Genomic DNA, 20,899 nt, shown 5'->3' on the forward strand with positions numbered 1-20,899 from the left:
TAAAAAATAGAATCCAATCATGTTAGGGGCAAATGGAGAAAAAAGTAAGCCTCACTTTGGGGAGAGGAAGAATGTAAGTTAAAAGGTATTTTGTGCATCACAGTTATATTTTTAAAATGATAATATTTTCCACCTTTCATAAAAATTCTCTTGTGGAAGAGAATTCAACAACACGTTTCTTCTCCAACCTAGTCATAATTTTTTGTTTTTAACTGCAGACTTAAATTGTCCTCCTATTCCACTCCATTTGCCTACTCCATGAGTCTTCACTGAAGAAAGGGCCTGATTAAGCAGCCCCTATTTGTGACGCCTCTTTGTACACATGACTTACTAGGAAAATATTGTTGGCAGTGTAGCACAGGTGTAAAGGCCAGAGTGAGGCCTTTACTGAAGCCCAGCTCTGCCATTTACTACCTGCGGGACCTTACAAGTTACCTGACAAGGCTGTGCCTCTGTTTTCTCCTCCATAAAACAGAGGTACTAGTAGACCAACCTCACTGAGTAGAGGCAAGGATTAAATGATCTAATGCATGTAAAACACTCAGCACAGTGCCTGGCATACAGTAAAGCACAATAAACATTAGCTTCTATTATTACCTTAGCTTCATTTACATTTATTTTTAAATTCTGTAAAGGTTGCATTACCTCTTTTGCTAGTTTCTGTCCTTGTTCCACACATATAGGTTTTTCCTTCATATCATTCAGTCTTGCTAAAGTTTTGGGGTCATCTCGGAGATCAATCTAGTTAAGAAACGTTAATAATGTCCCATAACATTCTCAGTCTTTAAAGATAAAGCATGTAGTCCCATTTAACCCCACGTATCAAAAAAGATTACAAAAGAACCTCATCTTTAAAACCAACTAATATAGTAACTGCTTTCTTTGACACTACTTTTTCCAAAAATGTGACAGAATTTATTATAACAACTGAGATTAAACATATATTATCTCATTTGCTAAACCTTGGGGCCATTTGCCTGAGAGCAACACCACAAGGCAGGCCACAGAGGTTATTCTTAAATGGGTAAAATCAAAGCAGACATACCTGAGTTCCTATTAATAAAAAGGGTACATTTGGTGCGTATTCCTTAAGTTCTGGTACCCACTCCTCTTTCACATTTTGAAATGAGGCTGGATTTACCACAGAGAAGCATATAAGGAAGACATCAGTCATTGGATAAGATAAAGGCCTCAGACGATCATAGTCTTCCTAAGGGAGAAAGAAAAACCTCATTATTTCCATTTCTAGAGTTTACTAACAAATATGTACATTAGATTAGATGGTCAAAGAAGCAAAAAGTCAGGACTATTCCACAAATGGAATGTATGACATAGTACAAAAAACAACATAATTCCATTTGTCTTTGCTATTCTTCCGTTGGAAGCTCTGAACACCACTGGGGTAAGATATGGCAGTATCATTAACGTCCACAGTGAAACTCTGAGAAAATACACTGTGATGACGAGAGTTGTCACTGGAAGCGTTTTTAACTGAAAAGTTTGCACACAGAATTGATTGTAGCTAGATGTTTAAGTATAGTCATTTATAAAAATATTATATCCTGAATGTTCACTATGTTATTAAACATATGATCCATATGCTCTCTCATGTATTACTTATTTAATCTTGTAACAACTATATGACATAAGAACCATCATCTCTATGTTGCATTTGTGTAAACTGAGGCAACAGAAATTAAATAACTTGTGTAAGGAAGTACATAGCAAGTAAAGGAGATGGGATTCACACCCTGGCAGTTTTACGTCAGAACCTATGCCTTAAACCACTATACATCTTCACTGAGACCTTAAATCTTTGCTTTCGCTGTTTATATAGTTTTCTTAATTTTGTGTGTGTGTGTGTGTGTGTGCATACGCATGTTTGTGTGAAAATTTAAAGATAGAAACATACTGAGTAAATCCACAAAATCCCCCTTCCTCTCCAATTTCCATTTCTTTCCTGAAATGTAGATTTTTCATATGTATCTTTCCAGTTATTTTCTGTGCATGTATATGCCTACAACTGTACATATTTAAACATCTGTATACAGACGAAAAACTGTGCAACCCTTGTTGTTCTGCACCTTTCAGTATGTCTTGGACATGGTTCCAGACCAGAATACATTAGACTGCTATATTATTTTATTTTTTTATTGAAGTATAGTTGATTTACAATGTTGCGTTAGTTTCAGGTGTACAGCAAAGTGATTCAGTTATATATATATGTATGTGTGTGTGCATATATATATATATATATATATATAATATATATATATATATATGTACACACACGATATCTATTCTTTTTCAGATTCTTTTCCCTTCTAGGTTATTACAAAATATGCCTTCCATATTTATACTGCTGCTTCACATTTTATAGAAGGGCTGTACTATTGATGGCTGTTTTAGCATCTCTCCATCACAAAAGACAGTGAAGATCCTGTTTCATTTAGATTATTTCCTATGACACAAAATTCTACTTGCTTACATTTTTGTGAGTGAACAGTCAGGATTCCATTTTTGTCAGGGCTAGCCTCTCATCTGGTTTCAAGGAAACTTTATTTTTGGCCTAAGCCACCACCCCTCTTAAATGACCTGCTTCACTACTAGAACTGCATGAATGTGGAATTAAAGGCATATTAAAAACATCTTCCACTCAGAATTTCAGGTAGTATTTCTCTCATGGGACAATTTTCCTTTCATGTCAGCTTCTGACATTTTTCTTACTACAATGTTACACTCAAACTCATATCATTATCTCAAACTCTTGACTTTGGAGTTAACCCTCCTGTTTTTCTGCGATGCTTTTGAAGGGCACACCTGCAGTTTGGAGCCAAGGGCACTGAAAGATTTCTCAAGTGTTGGCTCAGGACAAGACGGGAAATGCCACCCCCAATCTTCTTTAGCATTTCTTTTTAAAACTGGAGGCCTCTAATTGGTTTCGAATAAAGCAGTGCTCTGGTGTTAAGAAATGATCAATGAAGAGATCACGCAAAATGGGTATGAAACATGCTGGCACCCCAGTCAGTTACAAAAGGACTATTATCAAAAGTATAACATGTTTGAAAAATCAGTTTGACTCTTAGAGGAAAACATAGGCAGAACACTCTATGACATAAATCACAGCAAGGTCCTTTTGGACCCACCTCCTAGAGAAATGGAAATAAAAACAAAAATAAACAAATGGGACCTAATGAAACTTCAAAGCTTTTGCACAGCAAAGGAACCCATAAACAAGACCAAAAGACAACCCTCAGAATGGGAGAAAATATTTGCAAATGAAGCAACTTACAAAGGATTAATCTCCAAAATTTACAAGCAGCTCATGAAGCTCAATAACAAAAAAACAAACGACCCAATCCAAAAATGGGCAGAAGACCTAAACAGACATTTCTCCAAAGAAGATATACAGACTGCCAACAAACACATGAAAGGATGCTCAACATCACTAATCATTAGAGAAATGCAAATCAAAACTACAATGAGATATCATCTCACACCAGTCAGAATGGCCATCATCAAAAAATCTACAAACAATAAATGCTGGAGAGGGTGTGGAGAAAAGGGAACCCTCTTGCACTGTTGGTGGGAATGTAAATTGATACAGCCACTATGGAGGACAGTATGGAAGTTCCTTAAGAAACTACAAATAGAACTACCATATGAACTAGCAATCCCACTACTGGGCATATACCCTGAGAAAACCATAATTCCAAAAGAGTCATGTACCAAAATGTTCAATGCAGCTCTATTTACAATAGCCTGTAGATGGAAACAACCTAAGTGTCCATCATTGGGTGAATGGATAAAGAAGATGTGGCACATATATACAATGGAATATTACGCAGCCATAAAAAGAAACAAAATTGAGCTATCTGTAATGAGGTAGATAGACCTAGAGTCTGTCATATAGAGTGAAGTAAGTCAGAAAGAGAAAGACAAATACCGTATGCTAACACATATATATGGAATTTAAGAAAAAAATGTCATGAAGAACCTAGGGGTAAAACAGGAATAAAGACACAGACCTACTTGAGAATGGACTTGAGGATATGGGGAGTGGGAAGGGTAAGCTGTGACAAAGCGAGAGAGAGGCATGGACATATATACACTACCAGACGTAAAGTAGATAGCTAGTGGGAAGCAGCCGCATAGCACAGGGAGATCAGATCGCCTGGAGGGGTGGGATAGGGAGGGTGGGAGGGAGGCAGACGCAAGAGGGAAGGGATATGGGAACGGACGTATATGTATAACTGATTCACTTTGTTATAAAGCAGAAATTAACACACCATTGTGAAGCAATTATACTCCAATAAAAAAAATGAAAAAAAAATGTTTGAGTGTTAAATAGTACAATTTGGTGAATTAAGTATACTTCTTGTACCCTACTGCCTATTTCAAACTGCATGTCGAGAAGAAGAATTAAAGGGACAGTATTTGATCTTAGCATTCTACCTGGCAACTACCTAGCAGTTTGTTCCTGAGCAAACTTGCACACAGCACGGTCAGGGAATGGGGGTCTCTTGCTACAAATCTCTCCTCATCCATATTTCGAGACCCAGTTTTCACAGAATTAGAAATGAGGATACTATCTCATAGGATTATGAGGAATAAATGAGATATTGCAACTAAAGCACTCAGGAGAGTGCCAAGCACATAGAAGAACGCTTCCAACTCTTTAACGTAAATTCTTCATCCCACGGGAAACTGGTTCTCCTATTCTCTGCCAGTCCACGCAGGGTCCCATCAGTGGCACATCGGCCCTGGCTCTGCATCGTTCTCTCTCCAACCACAGGGAAGAAACTCCTTTAGTGACAAAATAGGATTTTCTACTCTGGCATCAAAACACACAAATCAAACTGAGGTCTCTTGAGGACAGTATAATTTTCAGATTAATAAAAGAGAATGATATATTATTACTGTACTAATTAGTCATTTGGGGGATTCGAGAGCCTTAAGACTATTTAAAATGTAATAAAAAAAAGAATTACACATTTTTTCAGAAAATCAAATTAGATTTTTTTTTTTTTTTTTGCGGTACACGGACCTCTCACTGTCGTGGCCTCTCCCGTTGCGGAGCACAGGCTCCGGACGCGCAGGCTCAGCGGCCATGGCTCACAGGCCCAGCCGCTCCGCGGCATGTGGGATGTTCCCGGACTGGGGCACGAACCTGTGTCCCCTGCATCGGCAGGCGGACTCTCAACCATTGCGCCACCAGGGAAGCCCCAAATTAGATTTTTTTAATGAAAATTTTACCTCATCAGGGAAATAGAAAGTGCACTCTTTCTCTGGGAGGGTATTACAAGAAATAAAAAGCAAGTGAATGCAAAGTTCTTTAGAAATGCTTAACATTCAAATATTCATCCAAACATTCTATAGAACATAAGTCTATCGTACAGATTCCTTTCATAACCACAGTGCATACTGATTTTCCTCGAGAGACATGTGGGCACAAAGGAAGGGAACTAGACTAATCATTTCTAGATTTGTTAAACTGTAGATTTTTGTTGGAATAGTTAAAATGTGAAGAATTGGGGTTAAAAAAAAAAAGACAAGTGTGTTTAGAACTCCTTGTAAAGAAATGTTTCTTCTTAAGTCTGAACCATCTAAAATAAACTCCTTCTGCCTGTAATCTCCAGCTAAATAATTGGCAGTGATTATCAGAATGAGACCTTTCTGCTTCCATCCAGCCTGAGTAATTAGAAGTCTAATAATAGATAGCAAATTAAAAAAATAAACGATCCCCTGTGCATACTGCACCCTGCATCATATACAATTGTTCAAATCTACTGTGCAATATCTTGAGTGAACTTAATGTGAAATTTTAGATTTGGGGATAAATAAATTGAGGCATGCAATTCTTTCCTCTCCAGCTATATATTTAAAATTTGACAACACAAAGAAAGTTAAACGCGGAACTGCCCTTTCTTTTAAAAGAATTCCTCAAAGCCAATTCTCTAGTGTCCTCCTAATTAAGAAATAAATTACATTTTAGTCCAAAAAACTTTTTTTAAAGGTAGATATTTAAGCATTTCAGCCTGGTAACTGAAATGTTCTCAGTGTATTAAAGACAACTGTCTTACATCAAAACCATAAAAAAACAATGGTGAATTTGGTCAACAGGATTGTTGAACTGCTTAGTAAAATCTTTAGCTTCTTAGCAATTGGCTAAGTACCAGCGGGATCCATTTTTTTACAGTGTATTCTGGTAGCTTAGTGATTAGGCTCTCCGTTCTCATCAAGAGTGCCTGATCTGTGAGGATGACAAGCTTCACCCTTCAACAATATCACACGCTGACAATCTGACAAGAGTCCACAGACAATAAGAGACCAACGAAATGTGCTCTGAGAGGAAACAAAACACCTTCAGGTGCAACAGAGAACTGTAGCAAATGGCCATCAGTCAGGAGATACCTTTTTATGCCCAGCTCAGTCAGCAGCCCAGAAGTGTGCCCATTTCTGTACCACCTTTGTTCCCTTGGCGTGGACCTGGGTGCTCCCTCCCGCTTTAGTGACTTCTGTTTAAAATACATGTTTTTGTACCACAATGTTCATTGCAGCTCTATTTACAATAGCCAGGACATGGAAGCAACCTAAGTGTCCATCGACAGATGAATGGATAAAGAAGATGTGGCACATATATACAATGGAATATTAGCCATAAAAAGAAACAAAATTGAGTTATTTGTATTGAGGTGGATGGACCTAGAGTCTGTCATACAGAGTGAAGTCAGAAAGAGAAAAACAAATACCGTATGCTAACACATATATATGGAATCTAAAAAAAACCAAAAATGGTCGTGAAGAACCTAAGGGCAAGACGGGAATAAAGACGCAGAGATGCAGACCTACTAGAGAATGGACTTGAGGACACGGGGAGGGGGAAGGGTAAGCTGGGACAAAGTGAGAGAGTGGTAGTGTATATATGGACATATATACACTACCAAATGTAAAATAGAGAGCTAGTGGGAAGCAGTCGCATAGCACAGGGAGATCAGCTCGGTGCTTTGTGACCAGCTAGAAGGGTGGAACAGGGAGGGTGGGAGGGAGGGAGACGCAAGAGGGAAGAGATACGGGGATATATGTATATGTATAACTGATTCACTTTGTTGTAAAGCAGAAACTAACACACCATTGTAAAGCAATTATACTCCAATAAAAATGTTTAAAAAAATAAAATAAATGTTTTTAGAATGTGTACACCTATTTAAAATACTTATCCAAAATATGTACTTTAAGCAAAATCACTCATGTTGGGTGGTATAGGCCTTGCCATGCTTTTTGTGGTATTCTATCACACAACTCGTCACTGAAAATCAATTAGCAAAGATGTTTTGAGATCATACTGCATGGAAGATGTTCTAAGGACACGTACACACAAATAAAAGAAATAATCGTCCCCTCGTCCCCTTTGGAGCTTATAGTTTAGTTGGGAATTCAAGACATGTACATAGAAAAAGGCAATCAGATACAGCAATGGGAGAGTGTAAATTGGAGCAGGTGAATATATAAATGCTTAATCAAAGAAACATTAATAAGCACCTACTGAGAAAGGTTGGGACCTGGGAACCTTTGCTACAGTGCTGCAATGCTTGTGCCTGAATAAACCTCTCCTGGAGCAACAAGGTACAAAGAAACTATATGAGACTAAAAATAACTGTGTGCATAAGCAGTTGGGGCAAATTCTGGACCCAAAAGAGATCAATACAAAGACACCAAAAAACCCAACTGCCACTTTTGAAGAGCCTGGAGCAAAAACAGGGTGTCAGGAGGAAAAGCAGGGTACTACGCATGCCCCCTGCACACGCCACCCCTCCAGCCCAACCCCTGTACACACCCCTACCCTCACCCCATGTAAGGAACAAGCTTGCCCCTGCTCAGCCAGTGAGCAAGCAAGGAAATCTGCTGCTTGTTCTCCCTCGCTCCCCCCTGCTGCAGCAGGGGTCCCAATAAAGCCTTGCCTGAATCTCTTGTCTGGCCTCTAGTCAATTTCTATTGATTGGGGAAGGCCAAGAACCCTGGTTGGTATCACTACTATGTGCCCAGAATGTGCAACCATCAGGGAAATGAAGGAAGGCCAAGATTTAGATCCTTTCTGACTTGTAAAACAATTTAAACATTTGCAAAGCTCTCATAAGATACCTGTATGTTAAAAATATGGCAATGAACACGAATGAGCAATAATACCCATGGTGTGCCCGTGCACCTCACTAGAACTTTGTAGACCTCAAAGCCACAGCCTAGAACAGAAGAAGAAACTGCGGTGCTGATGAGAGAACATGCTTAAAGTTGGCACTGAGGAGGAAGAATTGATAAGTTGGAAGAGACAAAAACATTTATAACGGTTTCTGCCCTTAGGGAGTTCACGGCAAGGGAGACAAATGTATGCAGACATTGTATTACAAGTCAGAATGTGGTGAAAACCAAAGGTAGTAATTAGGGGACTCTAAAAAAAGACTTTTAGAAGAGGTGGCATTTGGGTTGGGCCTTACAGAACAGAGAGGATTGGAACATATATGACCTACTAGCATGTGGCCTTGGTCAAGTCACTTATTTCTTAGAGCCTTTGTTTATCAGTCTGTAAAATGGGAGATTATCAACGACAAGTGCTTTGAAGACTGTAAGTGCTATAAGAATATATTATGCCTCTGAATAATCCAGGACGTTACTTTGATTCAGAAAACAGTCATTATCAAAACCTGTAAGCATTTTTCCTCTGTAACAACCTAGAAAAAGTGGGACCACAACTGAATAATTCTTTAACAGACAAGCCCCAGACTTCTAAAGTCTAAAACAGCTTCTGACTACTTTGAGATATATAAAATATAAGGGAACTAAGTAAGAATGTCCCTGACAACTGGTGGCTTGTGGTAAATGAAGGAGTAGTAATCTCCATCTGAAACATCTGTTTCTGGTGAGAAGCCTAAAATAGGTATCAGGCATGGCTCCTGAATCACTCTAACCCCTAAAAGGTGCTATACTAAAGCCAAGAGGACACATGGACTGAAGCTAGATGCTGAAGATGAAGTGTTTTGTCAGAAATCTTATAAATTATCAACATTTCTTCAATAATTCTTGGTAACAGTAGTCTATGAAACCTCATTTTTTTGTGTTATCCTTTTGTCACTTTCAAGTTCATTTTGTATTTAACTTTGTGAAATATCACCTTTCACCCCCTTAAAAATAACTTTTTCAAGGAAGCTGGGTTGAGTTCTTTTGTGGAATATTTTGGTAAGTTTGGTTCAAAATGCATCGATGATGAGTTTACTCAATTTACATACCACTTTCCTGCTACAGGTGGACTAAAGAAAATTTGGGGAGGAGAATTTTTTTTAAGTGCTAGAAGTTCCTAAGAGGTCATTGTTTTTCAAAAACTTTAAAAATATTTGACTTTTTTCCCTTCCTTCCTTCCTTTCCTTTTTTTAAAATCTCTGTTCAGTTGTGAGATGGTATTTACTTATCAGGAGCCTGATTAGCTCTTGGTAAAAGAATTCTTGAAACTGAAGGTTCAGCTTCTAACTTTAAGCAACTGTCATCTTCCTATATTTTGATTAGAATAAGTCCGTCTCCCAGTTAATTTATTAATTATTTAGCAGCTAGTGGACCAGATCTTTGGCTTCTTTTCCATTATTATCTTCCTTTTGGCTGCCTGCCTTATTATAACTCCTGTTTAGGTTAGCTGGAGAAAAAAAAAGAGAGAGAGAAAAGTTTAAATGTGCGGTAGCAGAAAGACGACCAGCTGGAGAACTGGTTCTGCCATTATCTAACCGTGTCTCGTGAACCTGCACTTCCTCATCTCTAAAAGGAGAGGACTGAACTAGATCGCCACGTCACATGGTTAAAAACGCACAAACTAACACTTTTTACCCTTGTGAGCAGCCCTAGTAACAGATTTAATGTGGGTGGAGGTTTAAACTACTGCATAAAAATTGAGTTTTAGGATACTGTTTTATCTAAGCTGACCCCCCAAGGCAGAGGATCAAGACTCAACTAAATATGGCCCTTCGGCAAGCTTCATTTCCCCATCTGTGAGGGGAGAATAAATATAGCATACACATGTTAAGATAAATGAGAGAGCTGGTCAAGTGTTTTGAGCTCTTCGACAGACAAGCTTGACTTTCCAAAAAAAGACAAACCACAACTTCAGAGCCAGTGCAGTTTCTTTTGTGCATGGTGAGATGACTTCCTTCATTGTAAAGGATTTAAGAGCTGCAATTCTACATTGTCTGGAGCTATAATTGCAAGTCTCTTTCACTAAAACAGAGGTCAGCTGGCCTAAGGCATGCAGAAGGAAGGTCAATGTCAGGTCACACTTCTGTGCAGTGTACTCCTTTCCTAACATTTTTTGGTACAAATTTCATGTTGATGGAATAGTCATGCATTCTTTCATTTCAACAAATATATGCCCACTAGGTGCTGAACACTGTGTACTCCAGTGAGATTCAGACGTGGATCCTGCCCTCGTGGAATTCACGGTACAACAGAGGAGAGGCAAGTGCCTCCCCACTAGGGCAGGACTACTCTAGGTCCAGGGGACACTGTGGAAATGCGGGAGGTATTTTTGATCGTCAGCACGAATGGGGGAACTCTACCAGCATTTAGGGGTGGGAGCCAGGGTGCTACCTGACCTGTGTAGTGAAAAACAGTCCTGGGTCCTGCATGATTGATGAGTGTACCTCTAGGCACTGCATGACTATGAAAAACCTTTTAATAATGATCTGAATCTAGGATCTATCTCTGTTGCATATTAGTAGAAAGGTAGATTTACTTGATGTTGTTCAAACATTACAGGAGTTGCTTACCACTGCAGAAAATTACACACCACTGGCAATATATCTCACTAAAACACAAATCCGTTAGTCAACTTTTAGAGCTATTGCATTCATGGTTGTTCACCTGACTACTTCATTATGATTTCTGAGTACTCAGCCCTGGGAACTTAGGAATTTAATACTGAAATAAATAAATAAATAAATAAATAAATAAATAATTTTTTTTTTTTTTTTTTTTTTTTTTTGGCGGTACGCGGGCCTCTCACTGTTGTGGCCTCTCCCGTTGCGGAGCACAGGCTCCGGACACACAGGCTCAGCAGCCATGGCTCATGGGCCCAGCCGCTCCGCGGCACGTGGGATCTTCCCGGACAGGGGTGCGAACCCGTGTCCCCTGCATCGGCAGGTGAACTCTCAACCACTGCGCCACCAGGGAAGCCCTGAAATAAATATTTTTATTATGAATTACTTCCCTTTTATTTTTCCTTCCTATTACTGCCAGGATGTTATACTGATTTAAAATTATATATACAGAAAGCTTATATTAGCTATAGACTTCATTTGAAGATAAGTATAGGAGAAACATGTTATAAAAATTGTTATCAAAGGGGGGATGGATCTAATATACTAGAGGCACTGAGTCAGGTATTTAGCAAATTGGGACAAAAATGATTATAAATGCGAACTGGGATAGGTGCTGTGAAGGAAAACAGCCAGGAGAGAGAGAATAACCGGGACGACCAGCTTCAGTCTGGGTGGTCTGGAAAGACCTCTCGGAGGGAGCGACGTCTAACCTGAGATGTGAGGGATGCTTTGAGAAGCCAGGTACAGGACACTAGGGGCAAAAGGCCCAAGGCAGAAAAGCCCTGACAGATGCCTCCAGGGAGCCTTCTGGAATAATTCAGGGTTCAGCTTGTGCAGCTGGATGGGTAATGTCTTTTACAGGGATGAGGAAGATTGAAGGTGGAGAAGCACATTAGGGAGAAAACTCAAGAGGCCAATTTCGGGCACGTTAAGCTCAAGGTGTTGAGTAGACAGTGGGAAACAATTATCTGGAAGAGCTCTCTGCCTCTGAGTTCCAGACCCAGCTCTAGATGCCTCCTTTTGGCTGAACCAGAAGTATCTCAAATTCGACATTTCTAAACTAAAGTCATTTCTTCCCCCTCAAATCTGCAAGTCCTGTTGAGTTCACCGTCTCATGAAAAGACATCACCACTCCATCAGGATCAAACAATAACCCTGGGAGTCCTCAGTATCAACCCCAAACACAAAGTAAGTCAACCACTTGCCCAGCCAGTCTGTTCTTCCCTCTCCACACTCCTCACCTGGGCAGCTCCTACTCATCTTTCAAGCTTTGGTCTAAAAATCTCTTGGTCCAACAAACCTTCTCTAAACCCCCAATTCAGATCAAGGTCCCTCTGTAACACCTTCTCCTGTCGTCCCATTTCTTACATGGTAATACAACTACCTCTTTTATCTGTATCCTCCACAGGACTCCGTGAGGGCAGAGGACTACTCTTCAAAGTCTGGTTTATAGTAACTGCTTATTAAATTCTTGCTGAATGAATGAGGGTAGCGTGTGGGAGATGAAGTCAGAAGGGCAAACTGCAGCCAGATCACGGTGGCCTGCACCTCCTTTACCGGCTGCAAAGCTGGAGATGGTGGATAAAGCGTCTGAATCCTCCACTAACAGGTGAATTTCTCAGGTTGCAGTTACCACTTTCAGCCAAGATTCCAACTGCCTCCTAAGATCAGGGCCCTTTCTCTGTCCAACCCACCTTCCTGAATAATAAGGTGAGCTGTAAGGCGCAGAGCCTCAGACGGAGCAATTCTTCCAGCATTTTAGTTCCTGCTACTGTTTTTCACCACCACGTTTTTTCCATTGTCTTGACATTTGTTTTATCTAGGATGGAGGATATCATTGACTGTCTACCCGGCATCCTTCTCCTACTTGTTCTTTCTTTCCAAAACTGATTTAGTTCAAGACCCACCACTCCTCTATTCAGACACATGCCCCTGGGAACCCTGACCCCATATTTAGCTTAAAGAATTCCCGGTTGGATTTAAGCCAATCATGGAATTTCATTCCCTACCCCCTGGCCAAAGTCACTGGTTCCTAGGTGGGCACATGATCCAAGTAGTCCAATCAGAATGAAGGACTGAAGGTCCTTCAGAATGAAGGTCCACGGGGCTCATTCTCTGCCCCCTGGCCAAAGCACAGGCATACCTCATTTTATTGCGCTTCAGTTTATTGCACTTTGCAGATACTGCATTTTTTACAAATTGAAGGTATGTCGCAACTCTGCAGCGAGCAAGTCTATTGGTGCCATTTTTCCAACAGCATTTGCTCACCTCATGTCTATGTGTCACACTTTTGTAGTTCTCGCAATATTTCAGGCCTTTCTAAAAAATCATTATTATATTTGTTATGGTGATCTATGATCAGTGATCTTTTTTTTTTTTGATGTGGACCATTTTTAAAGTCTTTATTGAATTTGTTACAATATTGTTTCTGTTCTCTGTTTTGGTTTTTTGGCTGTGAGGCATGTGGGATCCTAGCTCCCCCACCAGGGATTGAACCCACACCCGCTGCACTGGAAGGTGAAGTCTTAAACCACTGGACCACCAGGGAAGTCCCTGATCAGTGACCTTTGATGTTACTACTATGAACTCACTGAAGGCTCAGGTGATGGTTAGCATTTTTAAGCAATAGTTTTTAATTAAGGTATGCACTTTTTCCTTAGACATAATGCTTTTGCACACTTAATAGACCACTGTATAAACATAACTTTCACATGCACTAGGAAAGCAAAAAATTCATATGCTCACTTTATTGCGATATACACTTTATTGCATGGTCTGAACTCGCCGTATCTCTGAGGTGTGCCTGATATTGGTTCCTGGGTGAGCACAAGATCTAAGTAGTGGAATCAGCATGAAGTAGTCCCTAGATGACTGAAGGTAGCTCTTTCCTCACCCCTTCTTCTCCTTCTGCTGCTCCTCCTCTCTGTCTCTGTCTCTGTCTCGCTTTCTCTCCCTCCACCCCTCACTCAGTATGGAAGGCTTTGCTACTCACTGGCCCCATCTCTGCAGATCATGGAGACTATTCAGGGATCCCCACTACATTGGCCAGTGCTGTGGTCCCTGTATCACAGGCGAGTGGATGCTGCCCAGGGCCAGCTATTTGGAGGCAGGCATATATAAGTACCAGGCCTGACACTTCCAGGGGAACAGCTCTCTTACCCTTTTAATGCTTGAACTACAGAGGACCCTTGGGCAATGTGGATTCAGGTCACCTGGGCTTCCCATGTGGCGAGGGCACCAACATAGAACTAGGAGTTACAGATGGCCAAATGTGGAGGAAGCATCATTTTCCTCCACTGTGGACTAACACCTACCTTCTTTGCCTCTGAGGCTGAGGAAGAGGCTTACGAAGACTGAAGTCTCTCACTGGCAGACACCCTTAAACACAGACTTCTAATACACTAAGAACAGGCAGTCAAGCGGTGAGAGAAGCCTCAGGAACTACCCTCTGATTAACCCTGAAATGCTGGTTTTCTCCATGCCCACCAGAGACAGCCACACTGCATGGAGGAGTTTACCATAACTAGCAAACCCATTTGGAATCTGAGGTCTTGGACCACAGTCCTTGGCCAAAGACACGGGACAGGCAGATGAGGGAGGGAGGCTTCTGGGCGGGTAGGCAAAATCAGGATGACCTAATGCTGTTCACAAATACATTTTCACAGAACAGACCCTTTAGAAAGTACACACAATTTCTTGTGGGGTGATGAAAATGTTCTGGAACTCGACAGAGGTGGAGGTTATGCAACATTGTGAGGGTACTAAATGCCACTGAATTGTACACTTAAAAATGATTAATTTTATGTTGTGTGAATTTCACCTTAATTTAAGGAAAATAAACATAGGTCCACAAGTATGCAAAGTTGGGTCCTCATGGGCCCACACACATGCGTGCACAAACACACACACACAGATTTCTTTGAAATTCAGAGAGGTGCTTGCACGTGGCAGAAACACCCTTTCCCTGCAGGGAGTCCCTGGCAGAAATACCCAAGCCATCCACTCCTCAGGACCTGCATTCATCCCCGTGACACGCTTCCACGTTGTGGAGCACAGCTTACCCTCCTGCGGGCATGTCTCATAACCCCTACTCTGCCTCTTCTGCATCACCCACTTCATCTTCTCCCCTCCAGCTCTGGCCTTCTTGTGCTACAGGAGGCTCCCAGCAGAGCTCTTTTCCAGGCTTATTAACGAGTCACCGCATTACGTTACTCTAGCCTTATTTTGCTTCACAGCACAGAGCACCTTGCTCCTGCTTTCACACTAGCCCTACTATCCCACCAAATCCTCACCATCATCCTATGAGATAGGGCAGCTCCCACTTTACTGATGAGGAAACTGAGGCTCAGAGAAACTCGTCCAACTTGTCCAAAGTTACAGGACAGTTGGGGAGAAATGAGGCAGGAAGGCAGTTCTCCCATCAACTAGTTTAGGACCCTCCTGGCCCCTTTGTTCTAAGCAAGCAGTAGGCCACAGGTTTTAGACACAGACCTTTTAAATCTTTGAATCATAGTTTTACTGGCTATGTGGCTCCAGGCAAGTTACTTACCGTTTCCGTTTCCTTCATCTATAAAATGGACTAAACTGTCGGAAGATTAAATGAGCTAGCGTGGAGCCTGTGTGGTGGCTGCGAGCTTATCACCATGCCCAGTAGTGTTCCTTAGCTCTTCAGTTTCAGCAGATTTGGCACAGAGGAATAAATCGGTGGAAAAGGAGGATTGAGGGTAAAAGCAACTTTGTGAAAAACACACTGAGAAATGTGGTTGCTTACTAAGTGCATATGTTTACATGGCAGGCAAGAACTGAAGTCAGGAATTTTATTAAAACAACTGAAGATAGCTAAACTAATATACCTCAAATGTATTTTTTTTAAAACAATGGTTAACGGGACCTGAGAACTGAAAAAGAATCATGATGCACGTGGACTTTGATGTGGCCACCCAGCCCTCACCGACACGCCCTCTCTGCCCTGTGCTGCAAACAGCACAGGCAGTTTTCAGCTGCTGCCTGTAAAAGGTTCACTGGACCCACGTTTGTATGAGCATCCTCGTGCTCCCAGAAGCTCAGCCAATCCAGGAGCTGGACTTCCCACCACAGAGAACCTGGCTAGGAAGATGTGACATTGACCAAAACAAACCAAGAGCCCGTGAAACAAAATCAAAAAGAAGCAACACTATGGGCAGACAAGGAAACAACAAAGCTTTGCAAGAAAAACTCCGGTCATTCCAGGGGTTTCGAACATCCATTCTCTTCTGCGTATCCTCATAAAACCCTTGGAGGCAGTGTTGGGCCAGCAGCTGTCATCCCCCCATCTGGGGTGGAGGGCAGCAGCTGAGGCCAGGGCCATCGGTGAAGTGCCGGCGAGACTGTGGCTGGAGCAGCTGGGCGGGTCAGGGTGGAGGTGGAGGCAGTTTTCAACCATAGCAGGCGTGGACCATAGAGCCCGGTCAAGCTGCACGGGAACCTGCGAGGTTCCAGCTCTCAGCCCTGCCCGGTGTAACCCACTAAGCTGAGTCCTTTCCAAGCCCACACATCAACCCCTTTAGGGAGTCTGCTGCTTCCTGGAAAATCAAACAGCACACATCTCCCTTCAGAGAGCCACTAGCTTAGTTAAGCAATCTAGTAAGACCCCAGCAGCAGGGCAAGTCACTAATTAAACTACTTACATACAGATCAGGAGCCTGTGGGCCTGGTCTGAGGTCCAGTGCTGCTCTCACGGGCTGCACGTGTAACTCACACTAGTAATTTTAGTGTGCCTGTTTTCTCATCCATTAAAGCAAGGGCAGGGGGAGGGATGGATAATATCACCTACCTCAGAGGTTGTTGTTACGATTAAATGGGATAAACAGGTCCAGAGAAGGCCTCTGATGTAGGCACGAGATTAATGACAAGAGACACACACGCTAAGTGCCACCGGAATTCACAGCAGTGAGTATGTCTACCACCTGAGGACTAGAAAAGGCTGCATGGAATACCTGTTCTACCCATGTCCTGTCCCCACCCCAAAGCCACACACTCACGCCACCTCCTCACCTAGGAAAACAGTCCCGACCCTCCCCCACCCCCATCCCCAGAGCTGCAAGTGCCCCTTCCTGCCTCCCAATGTCTGTATCTGGAGGTGTAGTTAATAAATATAGGGGAACTATAGTAGGACACCCTAATAATTTGACATATGGCTACACGTTGAGAATTAAATTCATGAAAATGAAACCATAATCGTCATTAGTCATCTGCGATATGGGTCATTACTAAGAGATGACCGAGATTCTTGAAAACACCCGAATCTAATCAAGGTGATTAAAATGTAACTAAAGGAAGCTGTAACCTAATAGAGTATGTTTTGGCCTGTCTGAAAAATGTTGACTTAAAAGTTATTGTCTAGAGAGACTCTAAATAGAGTCTAGCAAAGGAGAAATTGCCTAATTAGAATATTTGTGTCCATTTAGCTTTGCCCAACGGTAAGACGCTAAACGTGGTGGACAAACAGATCCTGAACACTAGAAAGCAGAGCTCTGGTGTGGGAGGGGCAGTTGACCATGTGGTTCCAGGATCCAGAAGAAATTCACATCTCCTCTAAGACCTTTTGCTCCAAAGCCTGAATCCCAAGAAAGCTTCTAATGAATTCATTTTCCTGGGTACCTTATGCTAAGGAAAGGTACACTGGATAACAGGCACTGAAAAGGTATCTATCACTATAGCTTTGATCTTCATATTTATGTTTTCTAACTATGAAAACAAATTGGAGAAGAATTCAGTTAAATGCTAGCCAGTTGAACACATGAATTCATCTCTGATCTTTCCAAAATCCTCTGACATGTACAGTAATTAAAAAAAAAAAAGGCATAAAGCCACAGGAAAAGCAAACAGGGAAGGAGACAACAGCCACACAATTTTAGAAGCTAGAAAACCAAAGAACAAGTAGGAACTGATTTAGCAGACCCTGGGAGCCAGATCCTGGGCCAGCAATGAGGAGAAGTTAAGAAGCACCCGGTTCCATACAACACAACCCCCTAAAGGTGTGGGAGCTGGAGCAGTGTGTTCTGAAAGTGGGTTGAAGGTGGAGCCACAAACAAGAGGGCGGACTGACAGTCTGCTAATGAAGCAGTTAAACCCCAGATCTGTTCTCTATCATGATAAATACTCTCCCCAGCCCTGATGAAAGGCAGAGGATATTTATTCCCCGGAAAGGGCAGAACAGAGGGTTCCCTGGGTGGGAGGACACAGGGCCCAGTTGAACATACTGAACACACAAGGCCAGGGTACACTGAAAATTGAGATCCTTACCCTGCTTCCTCCCCTCACCTCCCAGAACAGTGGCAGCCCAGCAGGAACCACTCAGGCAGTAGAGTGGAAGATTCTTTTCTGGGGAATATGAACAGTGCAAGAGGAAGGACCAGGTTCCCCAGTGAAAAGACCCAGATGAATCACCCTACAGTAGTGGTTCTCAAATGGGGGTAGAAGGAGCAAAGGCTGATGTTGCCCCAAGGGAACATCTGGCAATGTCTGGGACATTCTTTTTTTTTTTTTTATAAATTTTATTTTTGGCTGCGTTGGGTCTTCATTGCGGCGCGCGGGCTTCTCATTGCAGTGACTTCTCTTATGGCGGAGCACGGCACGCGAACTTCAGTAGTTGTGGCGCACGGGCTTAGCTGCTCCGCGGCATGTGGGATCTGCCCGGGCCAGGGCTCGAACCCGTGTTCCCCTGTATTGGCAGGCGGATTCTTAACCACTGTGCCACCAGGGAAGCCCGTCTGGGACATTCTTGATCATCATGATTGGAGTAGGGAAGACAATAGGGATGCTGCTAAACATCCTACAGTTCATAGGACAGCACTCATAACAAACTGTCCAGCCCAAAATATCAATAGTGCTGAGGCTGAGAAACCCAGACCTTCAGTAAGGGCCAGAGTCATCCAACCCCATGTATACCCAGAGTTTCCCATTCTCCACTGCCACTCTCATAAATATGAGTAGACACCTGAGGAACTGCCACAAGAGGCAGAGATCAAAACGAGAGACTATGCAGGGAGACAAAAATTTCAAAAAGCTATCATTAATACCCTCAGAGAAATTAGAGAAGATATTCAAACCAAAAGCAAGCCAAACCAAACTTAGATGATAAAGAAAAAAAAAAAAAGGAACATCCAAAGAACAGGAAAAGGTTCTTGAAAATTAAAAATAGAATCACATTTAAAAAAAAATAGAAGGGGCAGATGATAAAATTGAGGAACTCTCCCAAAAATAGAGCAAAAAGACACAGAGAAGGCAAATATAAGACAATTAGAGGACCACCCCAAAGCCTCTAATATCTAAATACTGGAAGTTCTAGTGAAACAGAAGAGATTAATTGGAAGTGAAGAAATCAACGAAATAAACCAAGAAAATTTCTCAGAACTGAAGGACACGAGGCCCTAGGATGAAATAGCGCACAACAGCCAGCTACACCCTACCCTGAAGACCATGAGTGTGAAATTCCAGACAGGAAAAACAGGTTCCTAAAAAACGAATCCAGAATCAGATTGGCATCAGACTTTTTAACAGCATAAATTGAAGCTGGAAGATGATGGAACAATGCCTTCAAAGTTCTGAAGAAAAAATGATTTCTAATCTATTTTCAAAATGTCAAGCAGGTATGAAGGAAATAAAAACATTTTCAAACATACCAGGTATCAAAAAATTTGCCTACAATGTATCTTTTCTCAGGAAACTAATAAAATATATACTCTACCAAAATGAGGAAGTAAACTATGAAGACATGAAAAATAAAAACAGGCATCTAATACAAGACATAGAGCCAAAGGGAATCCCAATAATGATGAAGGAAAATCCTAGGATGACAGCTGTGCAGTAGGCTCGAGGCAACTAGCCCAAACTGAAGCAGGTCAGTAGGCTCATGACGAATGTCTCCAAGAAGAAACTGACAGAATACTTGATATGCTGGAATGTATGGAAAGGTGAGTTTAGAATGAAATAGACAGGTGGTGAAAACTGAGCAAGGGAAGAAGATAATTAGTAACTCCAGGAAAACAAAAAGCGGCACAAAGAAGGAAAAGTAATTATAGTACACTACATGGCTCAGCTATGCTAACACAGTGATAAAAATATAACCACTGATCAAGAATCAAATGGAAATTAAGATATAGCTACTGGGGATAGGCGGATGGGAAGTGGAAGACATATTCAAAAGACAGCTAAAGCCTCATCATTCATGGTGTGAAGGCAATAGAGGATTTCTTTTACCAACATAAACAGCTAAGAACTGAAAGCGGTTGCCTTGGGGGAGTGGAAAAGGACTTCTCTGTAGGAAGGTGGAGAGGGATCTTTTGTTTCTCCATAACAGGATCTTATAGAACTGTTGACTCTGTAAACCATCTGCATATATAACTTCAATAAAAATAAAGTGACTTTTTTTTAAATTGGAGAAAAACAGAATAAAGTATAAAGAAGTAAATTTCTACAAGTATTCAATATCAGTACCTAGAGCCAACTGCTTTAACATTTTGACAATTTTATACCAATATTTTTCTTACACATTATACATATGCAGATTTTTCAAAGTTGTAATAATGCAATATATAGTTTTCATTCCTGTGTTTTCACACTTAACACACCACTGGCCTTTTCATATATCTTTAAATATTTGTTGAAAGCAGTTCTTAATCGCTGTGATTATTCTAATACATATCATGCTATCATTTAACAAATCCTTTTTTACTATGCATTAATGTGTTTATAATTTATCACTATTATAAATATGGCTGTGAAGAATATCATTTTATGTAAATCTTCGTGTACACTGAATGTTTCCTTGGCATAAATTCATAGAAATGGATCATTGAAAATTTAAGTGTCTTTGCCAAATTAACCTCCAAATGGATTGTGTCAGTTTTTACTGAACGGTACATAGAGCATCCACTTCCCTGACTCCTGAATATCAATTTTTCCCATGTTGTTCAATTTGATAAGTGAAAAAAAAAGTTTTTATTTGCATATCTTTGCATATTGTGTGTTCAATTGGCTGTTCGCTTTTCTTCCTTGTGAGCTAC

General features: G+C 41.3%; 1 protein-coding gene across 2 annotated transcripts in view; it reads right to left on the reverse strand.

Moving 5' to 3' along the window:
- RHOQ (ras homolog family member Q) overlaps positions 1–20,899 on the reverse strand; it is a 37,429-nt gene that overhangs the window by 2,944 nt on the left and 13,586 nt on the right. For both annotated transcript variants that reach the window (XM_081254632.1, XM_081254633.1), the window contains 2 exons: positions 1,046–1,210; positions 646–741 (listed from right to left, as the gene is read on the reverse strand). In XM_081254632.1, the coding sequence (XP_081110758.1) occupies positions 646–741; positions 1,046–1,210 (261 nt within the window). The remainder of the gene's footprint in view (positions 1–645; positions 742–1,045; positions 1,211–20,899) is intronic.

This window comes from Mesoplodon bidens, assembly GCF_964165515.1.
Source record: "Mesoplodon bidens genome assembly, chromosome: 14".
NCBI classification, from domain to species: domain Eukaryota; kingdom Metazoa; phylum Chordata; class Mammalia; order Artiodactyla; family Ziphiidae; genus Mesoplodon; species Mesoplodon bidens.